The 12,209-nt window shown below is 43.5% G+C and overlaps 1 protein-coding gene across 4 annotated transcripts in view; it reads right to left on the bottom strand.

Annotated features, from left to right (window-relative positions):
• Nucleotides 1-208: 208 nt before the first annotated feature.
• The window catches only part of LOC107746285 (B-cell CLL/lymphoma 9 protein-like), a 130,484-nt gene continuing 118,483 nt past the window's right edge, over nt 209-12,209 (bottom strand). For all 4 annotated transcript variants that reach the window (XM_016560427.1, XM_016560428.1, XM_016560426.1 and 1 more), the window contains 6 exons: nt 8,745-8,855; nt 8,309-8,468; nt 7,325-7,424; nt 4,914-7,209; nt 3,048-3,332; nt 209-2,944 (listed from right to left, as the gene is read on the bottom strand). In XM_016560427.1, coding sequence (XP_016415913.1) covers nt 1,827-2,944; nt 3,048-3,332; nt 4,914-7,209; nt 7,325-7,424; nt 8,309-8,468; nt 8,745-8,855 — 4,070 coding nt within the window. In that variant the 3' untranslated portion in view covers nt 209-1,826. The remainder of the gene's footprint in view (nt 2,945-3,047; nt 3,333-4,913; nt 7,210-7,324; nt 7,425-8,308; nt 8,469-8,744; nt 8,856-12,209) is intronic.

Raw genomic sequence — 12,209 nt, 5'->3', positions numbered from 1 at the left:
CCAAAGTACTCACATATTTGTGATTTACCTGATGGTTTTATGCAAAGCAACTTGCAATACAGGTCAAATGCATTGCTCAAAAATGCCCAGGAGTGATCACCTTGTGGAATTTACATTATAACATTCTAGTACCAAATTATATCTTAAAAAATTTGATACATCACCCCTAAACCCCATTTAATATGTTACACCACCAACTCGATCATATAAATAATAACACTCCAAATAATCATGTCTTGTTGGCTTTGTGCAACTGGTAGCCAAATATTTTTTTAAAAGGAAAACATGACCTGCCAGTAGGGGGCAGAGGAAGACCATTAGTAGCCATGAGATACACACAAAGGCATTGACACGCTTTATACCAAACAATATATTTTATTTGTCTTCCAACACCACAGCCCAGCCTTAGGAAGTGGTTCAGTACCAAATTCAATGGAGTTACACATGACGAGCATCAACACAGGAGGGGCAGGGACAAGAGGACAACCTATTAGCTTTTTTTCTGTTTTTGTTTTAATAATCATTTGTTTTCTACAAAAAAGAAAAGAAAAAGCCCACCCTCCAGTAGCTCAGATGTTGTCAGCGCTGCACTGTATAGCTGTACACAGCCAAGTAATAATTAAAAAAAAACATCTTTTCAATGTATTCCGCAGTGGTGGCAAACAGCGACAGCCTGACTGCAGTCCTTGTCGGACAGACACGGATATGCAGACAGCCTGAGCGTCACTGCAGAACTGAGTGCTGCTGGTTTATGGGGTTCAAAAATGCCCCTCCACAGTCACCCTCACCTGTACCCAGACCAGCTTACAGAGGTTTCTAAAACAGGAACGGGAGACCACACTGCATACATCTGATTACTGCTCCTACTGACTGTCAGTGTTTTTCTCTACAATAAAAAAAAAGGAGAAAAGAAAACACTTTATTCTTTACAGTTAATTCTTGTTTGTGCTTTTTTAATAATACTATGATCTGTATGAGGTCTTAGTTTGGTTTTATCATACACTGGAGTAGCAAAGAAAATTAAATTTAAAATATTCTGTACGCCCCACAGTACACAGTATTTTGTGGTGCTGTTGTGTCACCTACTGTCCACAAACAACCACCTCAATCCCCCCTTTACAAATGAAGATGAAAAAAAAAAAACTATAGAAATCACTGGTAGAATCCCTTTAACAACACAAGTACAGTACACACATACAAAGAGCATTTCCTGTTTGGAGGGAAGTGATGCGATAAGATGTAAACATATAGCCAAGACGGTGCACCTTGTGACAAAATGTTCCTTGACTTTTCCATTTTCATGTCTATTCTTTCAGTTCTTGGACTTTTTTTCCAACAATCTTTCCTGGTTTCCAACTATGTATAAAAGTACAATGAAGCCCCTAAACGTTCATACTTGGTTTGCTGTAGACTTTATATGTGGCATCTTGTCCACAATGTCAAACAAATATCCTCGACACGAGTCGGTCTTGTAAATTCCATATACATTCCCAAGTTATCGAAAAAAAGTCCCTTCCAAACGGTGCCGGACCTGAGCCCAACTTTGAGGAAAGCACAATTAGCTTCTCACACTTCCACCTGTTAAATGACATAACCATTGTAGAAGATTCCCTGTGAACACATCCATGTGTATGTGATGGATACCCATCACTTTGTAAGCTAGAAACCTTGTTCTAACCAGGTGTCAGGGTGTGTATGTGCACAGAAAATGTCCCGGTTTCCACACGTATCTGCTTGACAACACAGAGTTTCTTTTTGTCTTTCATTACGAAGGTTTTTATTTCACAGGTTACAGTTTCCTGACTGTTCATAACTGTAGTGGAGTCTCAAAACATGATATTCCCAGGGTTTCCTGGGCCAGGGTTAAATCCCATGCTGATGTCTGTTGCCATTCCTCGAGGCCTCATCTGAGAGGGCATCATCATAGTCTGTTGAGGACCGCTCATCCCTTGTAGTGACATCATCATGTTAGGAGAGCCCACAGGGCCAGGGTGGTTGTACATCGGCCGTTCCTTTCCTTGCATCATTCCAGGGCCTCCCATCATTCCTGGCTGCTGGCCAGGAGACAACATTCTGTGCTGTGGCCCCATCATACCCTGACCCATGAAACCTGGGGGTCTCATGGGATTATGGCCTGGATTACCCATGGGCATGTCCTGTGGTCCCATATGTCCAGGGCCAGGAGGACCACCCATTCCCTGCATGGGGAGGCCCATCCTTGGATTGCCCTCACCCATCATCCCCTGCATTTGGGGAAAGCCAGGTGGGCCAGACAGGTGTGGTGGCTTCCCACCAGGGGCGTCTCCACCACGAGGGAAGTAGGACAGAGTCTGGCTAGGCTTCTCAGAGGGGATAATTCGAGAGAGGTCAAACTCTGGGATACCTGACGCACCTGGTCGCATTACCTCATGTAGATCCGAGTCATTGAAGACACCCGGCATGTTATTAAACTCCTGGCCTCCTGGAGTGTTAGGTTTACACATACCTGGTTCACCACCAGGTCCATGAGGCATATTGCCCATCCTGCCCAGCGGGCCCCCTTCTCCCTGGAAACCCATCCCATGAGGGAAGCCACCCTGGTGCCCGGGACCATTGTGAGGAAAGGGGACCTGCTGTGGAGGTGACTGTCCTGGAGGGAAGCCCTGTCCTCGGTGAGGAAGACACATACGCCCCTGTGGCATCATCTGGTTGTTGCCCATGCCAGGGTCTTGGGAGACTGGGTTCATCATCATACCATGAGGCATCATGCCTGGACCCATAGGCCCGGAGTGAGGAGGCATATTGGGGCCCATGGGATTGGGCGAGGGCATCTGGTTTGGCATGCCATGCGAAAGTGGCTGGGAGCCCATAGTGTTCATCCCCATTGGGCTGAGGGAAGGCATGGGGCCAGAAGAGTTGGATGTCATCATTCGAGGATGACCTGGGTGATGGTTCACACCCATACCTACAAAGAGAACCAAAAGATTTTGATTTAGTGGAAAAGACCTCCAGAAAATGCCACCATAACCAAAACCTACTGCATTTTCGTTAACTCTTATAGACATTACCGGGCATGCTGTTGTTCATAGATAACAGGTTTGGCGATCGAGCAGGCGGCGAGTCATCATCAGAGCTAGCCACAGTTTTGATTGCATCATGGTAGAGGGGCGTAGAACTGGGCATTGCGAACTTGGACATGCGGGACATCATGATGGAAAGAGGATTTTGGGATAACGTTGGCTCTGGGGGCATTGTGTAGGGGCTGCTGGATGGAAGACTTCCTGGCACATTCATGCCACCTGGCTGACTGGAGGAACTACCGGAGGGAGGAGCTGAAGGAGGAGGATTACCACCTGAGAACAGAAGAGGACAGAGGAGGTCAAGAGAAGAGGGGAGATGTAGGATGATGGAAGAAAAGCTTTTACCAATGACCTTTTATTTGACACCTCTTAGGTCAATAGCTGCTACAAAAACATTACTAAAAAGGTCCTGCTGTAACAGTATAATTAGCAGGAATAATTGAATAAATGAAAACAAAGTGCCACTGAATATATTCTTGGACCATGTCCTCAAAATCATTGTGAGCTAAGCTTATCATAGAGACCATTGGTGGAAATGGAGCCCTGGTTATTTTGATGGTGGAGTACAATTAACTTTTCAACTATCTGTCAACTAACTGTCATTAGAGTATTAGCAGACCGTCATGGTTAGGGTTAATAGAATAAGTTGTACTTGCAAAATTACTTCTAGTCAGTAGAATATCTGTTCAACATTCCAATGTTGGGCAACCAATAAAATGTGTCAGCAGATATTAAGCACTAATACTCTAATGACTGGTGATTGACGTGTAGTTGCAAAGTCACCTATAGTCAACCAAATGTCTAAAGTCTAAAGGGGACCATCAAAAAGTACCAACAGTGTTACATACCAATAAACAAAGACTCTATCCACATAAAAATATGCCACGTGTACACTAGGGGTGGGAGAAAAAAAATCGATTCACCTATCGCAATTCTTTTTAAAACGATTTAAAAATCGATTGGTTTACCTGAGAATCGATTTATATTTAATTATTTTACTTTTCCTAAGAGGTGGTGGGGAGAAGTTACCGCTTTTATTCCAACAGAGGGCGAAATGTATAGGTGTGTTCGACTTGAAGCAGCAGCACGCAGACCGATCGGCGTATGACATCCGCAAGAGCGATTTGAAAGCATGCGGAGTCGTCTGCTCTCTGTAGCTCTCACAGTGTTTTGATGTCATACAACGATCGGTCTGCGTGCGCAGTGCTGCTGCATTATTATGTCGTATCTGTTTCAAGCCGGCACGAGATAGCAAAACCATGACGGAGGCAGAGGATCAAACCTCTTCGAGAATTCTTTCTGCACCTTCACATTTTAAATACCAAGAAAACATGACTAAACATGACTAAAACGGTATGAATGGTAACATAGCACTTTATTTTATATCATAAATTATTTTTTCTACTAATTTTGGTGAACATTTGACTGTTATATTCATGTGCAAGTTCAGGGTTTTGGTGCTTGAAAGTTTCATGGTTCAAGGTACTTTAAAATATACACTGTGTATGTGTATGCTCCTGAAATAAATGTTCAGAAAGATGTGATACATTGTTTTTGTTAATATGACTCATCATATACAGTCTCTTTTAAGGGTATAATCAAGTATTTTCCATGGTCTAGTCTTTAATAAGCAAACAAAAATCACAAATTGTAATATCGAATCGCAATAGTTATATAACTCACAATACTCAATTATCGCAATATATATTGATTCGGCACACAAGTATCGGGATAGTATTGAATCGGCAGATTAGCGTATCGTCCCAGCCCTAATGTACACTGCCTAAAAAGTAAACTTGTATAACAAACAATGACTAATAAAGACATTTGTTTAGGCAGGAATTTGTATTGTACCTTGCTCTACACTGCCCATCATATTTGGTGACGTCATACTAAGGGGAGGCTTGTTGTTCTGAGGGATTCCTGGGCTTTGCATGGGCGGCTTGGGTGATGATGTCCAGCCAGGGGAGGGGGCAGGGAGCGAAGGAGACTTCATATGGACGGGTGATGCCCCTGCTGAGCCCATCATGGGAGGAGACTTAATGGCTGCCGCTGCTGCTACTGCTGCCGCTGATGGTCCGCTTAGCATACCAGCCAGCTGGGACGGCGTCTGTGGAGACTTGAGGTTACCTGATGGTGAGCCCAGCATCGGTGACTGGACCTGCCGCAGTGTTGGTGACTTTAGCGGGTTGACATTGATGTTGGGCGAATTAGCAGGGCCAGACTGGACATTCAGGTCTGAGGGCTTGCGACTCATATTTCTTTGGCCAGGCAGAGGCCCTGAGCTGTTGGGAGCTTGGTTCGGTGGTAAAGGAGGCATGTGGCTAAGACGACCATTTCCACCCACAATGCCTCCTCTTTGGTCAGGTCCAAAGGGTGGCTCGCCTCTGGGACCTCTTGGATTTCCAGGGCCTTGGGGACCCATGCCAGGGAATTGTCGGTTGGGTCCCATGTTGAGGTCTGCATGGAGCTGGTCAGGGAAAGGAGGCCCCTGCATCATTCTCTGTGAAGTAACTACATTGTCAGGCATTGGACCTCCACCTTGCCTCATCTTCATAATTTCCTCTGGACTAAGGTTCATTGGTGGATCTCTCATCTTAGGGGGCATCATCTGAGGGCTAGGACCCATGTTTACATTGAGGTTTCCAGGTCCCATGACAAATTCATTGATGTCTCGACCAAGACCTTTCACAAACTCCATTCTTGAGGAGGGGCTCATGGGACCATCACCTGGCATTCTGGGAAACATCATGCCACCTCCATTTCCAGGCTCCATGGGTCTTTGATTACCCATCATTCGATTCATTTCCATCATCATGCCAGGCGTCAGACCCATGCCTTGTTTATCACCCATACCTTGATGGAACATAGCTTCCTGTACAGACTGAGGATTAGGGAATCTTTCCACCCTCCCACCCGGACCTCCAAACATGCCTTGCCCAGGAGGGAATCCCCTCCCATCCCCCATTTTTGGCATATCATCAGGCCAGTTAATTCCAGGTCTGGGCATAGTATTGGGCCCTCCCTCCATGTCAGGGTTCATCATGCCAGGGAAGCCAGGCATCCTCTGCATGTGTGGATGCATCCCTCTGGGGCCCATGTTCATCTGGTCAGGGAATGGTTCAGGGCCACCAGGGCCCCACACCTCTCCAGGATTCATCTGGTAGGGTGGTGGTGGACCTCGCATCATTCCTCTAGGTCCACCCTGATGAAGCATCATGTCTCCCATTGGCCTATGCTGTATTTGTTCCTGTTTGCGCTTCTTCTCCTCATAGAAGTCTTGCTGCAGTTTTAGCCAGGCCATCTGCTCTGGGGTCATATGGTCTCCATGCTCTCCACCAGGACCTGGATGTGAGTTCATAGGTCCTGGACCTGGTGGAGGGGGTCCAAGATCATCTGGAGAAAAGTGCATGTCTCTAGGACCAGGCGGACCAAAGGGAGGCCCATCTGGACGTGGTCCTCCCGGACCACCTGGCTTCCCAAGACTTTTTGACTGGGCCATCATGGCTTGGAGAGGCCCTTGTTCTGTTTTCTTGGGTCCTCCATCCATCATTGCAGAATTGGGCGGGGTTCCACCCATGTTCCCTTGGCCCATGGCAGCCATGTCCTTGTCATCTGGGAAGAGCATACGTTGTATATCACGTAAAGTCTGTAAGGAACGTTCCCTGTGTTCAAGTTGCTCTTGGGAAAGGCCCTCAGGGTTGTCCCCCATGCTAGACATGATTTCATGAGCCAGCTGCTGGTGGTGTTGAGCTGTGAGCTTGGCATCTGCCCCTTTAGGTAAATCTAGGGATGGGAAGCTCTGTTGAGGGCCAGCATTGGGAGGCTGGTTGGAGGCCTGGCTACCAGGTGTCCCTGCAGAGTTGCTACCATCGTGGGATCCAGCACCATCCTGTGGGCTACTACTGGGGAGGCTCTTAGAGTCCATACCAGCTGAAGGTGCATTGTCTGGAGGCAGGCTAGTTGGTTTTGCCCCCTGGGTTGGTTGCTGAGGTTGTGTGGGTTGCGCTTGAGGTTGTTGCTGCTGGCCTGACTGCGCTACTTTAGAGGCTGCTTGGTGGTTCTGATCACTGGCGAGAGATGAGGGCTGTTGCTGGGACGGAACACCTTGCTGTTTAGTGTCACTTCTGAGGGACCCAATCTGATTGTTCTAAAACAGACACAATAAAATAGACATTTTAAATGTGTCTGTGAAAATCTTGACATTTAGTAGCAAACATTCTTGACATTTAGTGTAATCACAGTTCAGTGATGTCCTTTCTTACCAGGGGGAGCTGGGGCTTTCCACCCTTGCCATTAGAGATATTATTCATGTGGTAAGTGATGATGTTGTCTACATGTCCCGTTATGACTGCATCTGCCGCCCTGAGATGGGAAGAAAATAGTCACAGTCAAAGCTTTGCATAACTCTTCTGACCAAAAACAGCATTCACTTTAATATCTAATTTAAAGCTGAAGTGTGTATTTATTTTCCATGTAAAACACTTTCGCCAATCCCAGTTTAATATGTAGAATCAACAGTTGATTTTCTTGAAAGCTGTAAGCAATCTGTATCTGTGGCACTACTATAAAATTGCTGTTTGTTTGAGTATGCCAAATAGACGGACAAAGCAACACTGGCTCAAGCAATTTAAAAACTTTTTATCAATTCTGTTCAGTGATGATAGTGGCACAGAAATCACACGTTTCAGCTTTATTACAGAACATATTTATTTCACTCCCACCACGTTACACACTAGTAATGAGTACTGTGACTGTCCATGCAGCTGGCCATAGCCACATTCACACCAGTGCTAGAAAAGGATGGACAAATAGTCACACAAGAAATTGACACTGGGCTCAGTCCCATCTAGTGTGATGGCAGAGCAGTAACGGCACTGCTCTGTGGGAGACTTTCGTTATGGTCACAACATCTGACAAAGTTTCTGACACATCCTGTCACTAACATTTGGCATTCTAATATCTGCCATCTAAGGGTCTAGTTTAGGCAAACATGTTGCTGTCAGTGCTCAAACGCTTTCATCTTTTATCACTACTACTTTTAGACATTTCTTAGCTCAGCAAAAAGGAAATATGAAAGAGAGAGATAGTGATAGAGGGTTTTGCTTCTTTGAACTGACAAAACTATGGCACTATGATTTAACATAACTGCATTTTAGCAGTGCACCTGAGGGTGCAAAACGTTAGCACACGTTCACAATTATATTATGACAAGCACCATTTATAAAGAACAAACAGGAAATCTTTACTTGTTGGCCATCTCTGTGGTGAAGACGTAAACGACCTTTGACCCTGGTTTCTGCCCACTCCCCAATTCAGACGCTGTGCTCTGTCCTCCAACTGTATTATGGGTAGGTGTAGAAGCAGAAAGAGCAACTGGATCTGGCTTTATGTCAGCAGAGTTACAGTCTGTGCAAAACATAAGAAGCATTATAGATATAATCACATAGCATTAGCAAAAATAAGATAACATTTTGGCAATCACTCGGTTTAGTGATGCTTTTTTGCAGTAAGACTTAAAATGTCATTAGTTTGTAAATTGAATTAATCACAAGCGCATTTCTTATTATTATTATTACATCATAAATCTTTGCCACCAGGTGACAATAATTACCATTTCAAACCTGTTTTACACTTTAAATTAGTTTTATTATAAACCAAAAACAAAATACTGAAACCACATACTGAAGAATCCTGGGTCGTCTTCATCACTCTCTCCCCCTGAACACCAATCTGCACCGCTGTATGGCAACCGTCGCTCTCCAACACATAACCTTTTCGCTCTACTGCCCATTTCTTTAGAGAGACAGAAGAGTAAGATTACCATGATGTTCATGAAACAGTCATACGATTTCTATTGCTGGGAAGTAAATTACTACTAAATTGTAGGGTTGTTTCTCAAACACAACGATGGATAGTAAATGCAACAAAATCGCCAACGACAGTGTACTGCAGTACCAGGCTAGGTTTAGTCTTTGTGAGCAACAGTCCTCTTAAATTTTTACATCAACATGAATACATTGTGCATTTCTATTCATTATAAGTCTGGAAAAGTGCTGTGCTTTCCTTTGGCATTCTCTCCTCATGCCATGTTGACTAATCTAGGCTGTTCTGAAACTTTTAAAGGTGTCTAGGATAGCTTAAAACAAACTTTGGATAACTTGGAGCCAAAAATACACACATTGCTCTCTCTAGAAAAAAAGAATAAAACTTTTCTTGGACAACATAGAAAGTTCTTAGTCACCATTAAATGTCATGAAACCACAGGCCAGTTCTCAGTTTTAGAGAAGTGAAAGTACAATAACTATGCAACCCAGCCACTTATATTTCACCAATTATGAGGTTAAAAGTTTCAAAAACTCAATGCACACATAAATGTACAGTTACATAAAATCCAAGACAATGCACATATAGCACTTTGTAGGTTTAATGCAAAAAATATTTTAATATCTACAATAAATGTTTTATATCTACAGCCTAACACACAAGAGTTATAAATACATACAAGTGATTTAGCTTTTGCATTTACATTAGTGATCAACCGATATTGATATTTTATAACCGATACCGATACCAATTATTTGTATGTTTATGTGCCCGATAACCGATATGCAGAACCGATATTTATTTACTGTTATAAAGTAAATAAATGACTGAGTGAATTAAGAACATACTTCACTTTGGTTTTTCCTCTTTTCAGTCATTGTCTCGTCTCCCCTCAGACGCGCTGCAATGGCGATCCTGCGCGCAATTCTCAAAACGCCCACAAGATGGTGGCGTTTATCGGCGAATCCGATATTACAAAACCGATATCTGATTATGGAAAAATGCTTAAATATCGGGAAAAATATCGGTAAATCGATATATCGGTCGATCTCTAATTTACATATACTTTCAAGACTGATATGATAAAATTTTTTAACCACTACATTTTTTGGATGGAAAAAAAAAAATCTTTTTACGGGAAATGCTTGTCATTTGTTCAGATTTTCAGCATTTATGGCCAGTTGTGCAGCCCACCAATAACATTACGGCATCCAGGAGTTAAAAGGAACACCTACAACAAACAAAACAGCTGACCTCCAGTGAGGAGGAAGAAGAAAAAAAAAAGAGAATCACTGTCTGTCAGTGTGAACAAGGTTTTAAAAAGACAATACAGTAGCACTATTGTTACTGTCTATCCAGCTGGTTAGTTCCCAGACCACAACATCTCACTGAAACTAGGACACAGTCAGGACTCGGGTCAAAAGGGGAGATATAAGACTTCCTGCGTACAGACAACACGCACTGCTCAAACGGCAAGAGCAAACTCTCGACAGCTTGAACAAACACAAACACGCACACCAAACAGACTTACAAGCTGTCTCCCTGTGAGCATACAAGAACATTGGTACACAAAGAAAAACAAACAGGTTGCTTCTGAACAAGCCATTTCTGACTTAAACATCAACATCAGCATTTAAAACATTTAAACATAAACTGACAGGCTTTAATGCTGCACCTCAAGAATTACCAATGAAAAAAATTAAACCGGGAAAAGCTGGTTTAACAAATAGAATCTAAAACGAAAACAAAAGAACAAAAAAAAAGCTTGAGCCTCACACTGAAATATGTTTATGCAGAGGCATTAACAACCAGCAGGGGTCCTTCAGACTGTCAGGAACAACAACCTTAAAAAAGGGGGAGAAGAGAAAAAAAACAAAAGCAGCAAGGTGGCTCCCCCTCACTCAGCAAACCAAATGGTTTGTTCCCTGGCGTTCCTAAACCAGGCCTATCCTGTGATGCTGCCACTAGAAAACATACAGGGGTGTGAATGTCTTCATGCACCACTACAGCCCTCAGTGCAACCCTGCCAAACGAACAAACGCATACATGAGACAAGAAAACCAGCGAAAATGTGTGGCCCTTGGGATAAGGTGTGTGTTGGCATCATGGGTCATTAAAAGGTCATTCACAATGGAGCTTTGCCATATTCTATATATGGACACAAGGAGACAGAATGTGCATCCAGAACCATATGAAAATGATAGCCCAGCACTACATTAAAGCATAAAAAGTCCCTTATTAAACAATTCAAAACAAAAGAACCAGGACATTAATGGGTCATTCTCTGGACATCATGCTATGCCTGTTCCCATAACATACTTCAAAGTTTACAGTCTAGCGTGTAATTCAGAATTTCTAAAATAATATGATTAGCCATTATAAATAAGTTATTACTATTGCCAACGTAACAATTCTGCACCTTTCTATTTATATAGCCTATTTCTAACATGCATTTTGCATAGCATCTTACTGAAAGTTGGATCTTTTTGACCATCATGTGATATTTAAAAAAATTAAAAAAACAAGACCATCTTGCATTCTTGATCAGTATTTTATCAGATTTACTTGGATTTGCCCCGTCAAGCAAAATAGATAATTATCAAGTTTATAATTTTTTCCTCTATGTGATGTAAATTCATCCAATTATAATATGTGATTTATTACAAGGCAGCAACAAAATAACCAGATACTACCAAACTTTTAAGTAAAATAATTCCCAACTGTGAGAGGGCTGCATAATGTAGCCAAGTGCTTAAGGGTTAGCAACAATAAATGAAAAACTACTGTACTTTGCAAGGCTGTAACCACATTTTAAGCATTGGAGGCAGTACTTTAAGATTCGGCCATTAAATAAGAATGATAATGTGACGAGTGGGGGCGGGGCCGAGAGCCGTGGGAACGGAGCGAGGCCGGTGGAGTAATTGATAATGAGCGACACCTGCACCACTCACCGGTCTCGAGTCTCACGGAGGAGCTCCGGAAGGATAAAAGGGAGGAGTGACGAACGTGTCGAACGAGAGAGGACCAGCCAGGCCTGGAGTTTATTTTGTGTTTTGTGTGCGGCAGTCATCCGCGAGGGGCTGCCGCTTTACTTTAATTTTGTGTTTGTTTATTTGATTAAAGTATTAGGGAACGGGGGACTCGCTGCCGGCTGCCCTCAATAGGAGGAGCCTTCGTTGTCCGCCAGGAGGCGGAGGAGCGGTGGGCCGCCAACGATGGCCACCAACGATGTCCAGTACCATTGCATGGCACCGCGAGTGAGAGCCTCTCAGCCGGTTGAGGACCAAGCGGCAGTGTGTCCGGGAACCGGACCGATAATTTATT

The sequence above is a fragment of the Sinocyclocheilus rhinocerous genome, unplaced genomic scaffold, assembly GCF_001515625.1.
Source record: "Sinocyclocheilus rhinocerous isolate Xijiao unplaced genomic scaffold, SAMN03320098_v1.1 scaffold798, whole genome shotgun sequence".
NCBI classification, from domain to species: domain Eukaryota; kingdom Metazoa; phylum Chordata; class Actinopteri; order Cypriniformes; family Cyprinidae; genus Sinocyclocheilus; species Sinocyclocheilus rhinocerous.
The sequence above is the reverse complement of the archived record's forward strand: the minus strand, read 5'-3'. Positions and strand labels throughout refer to the sequence as shown.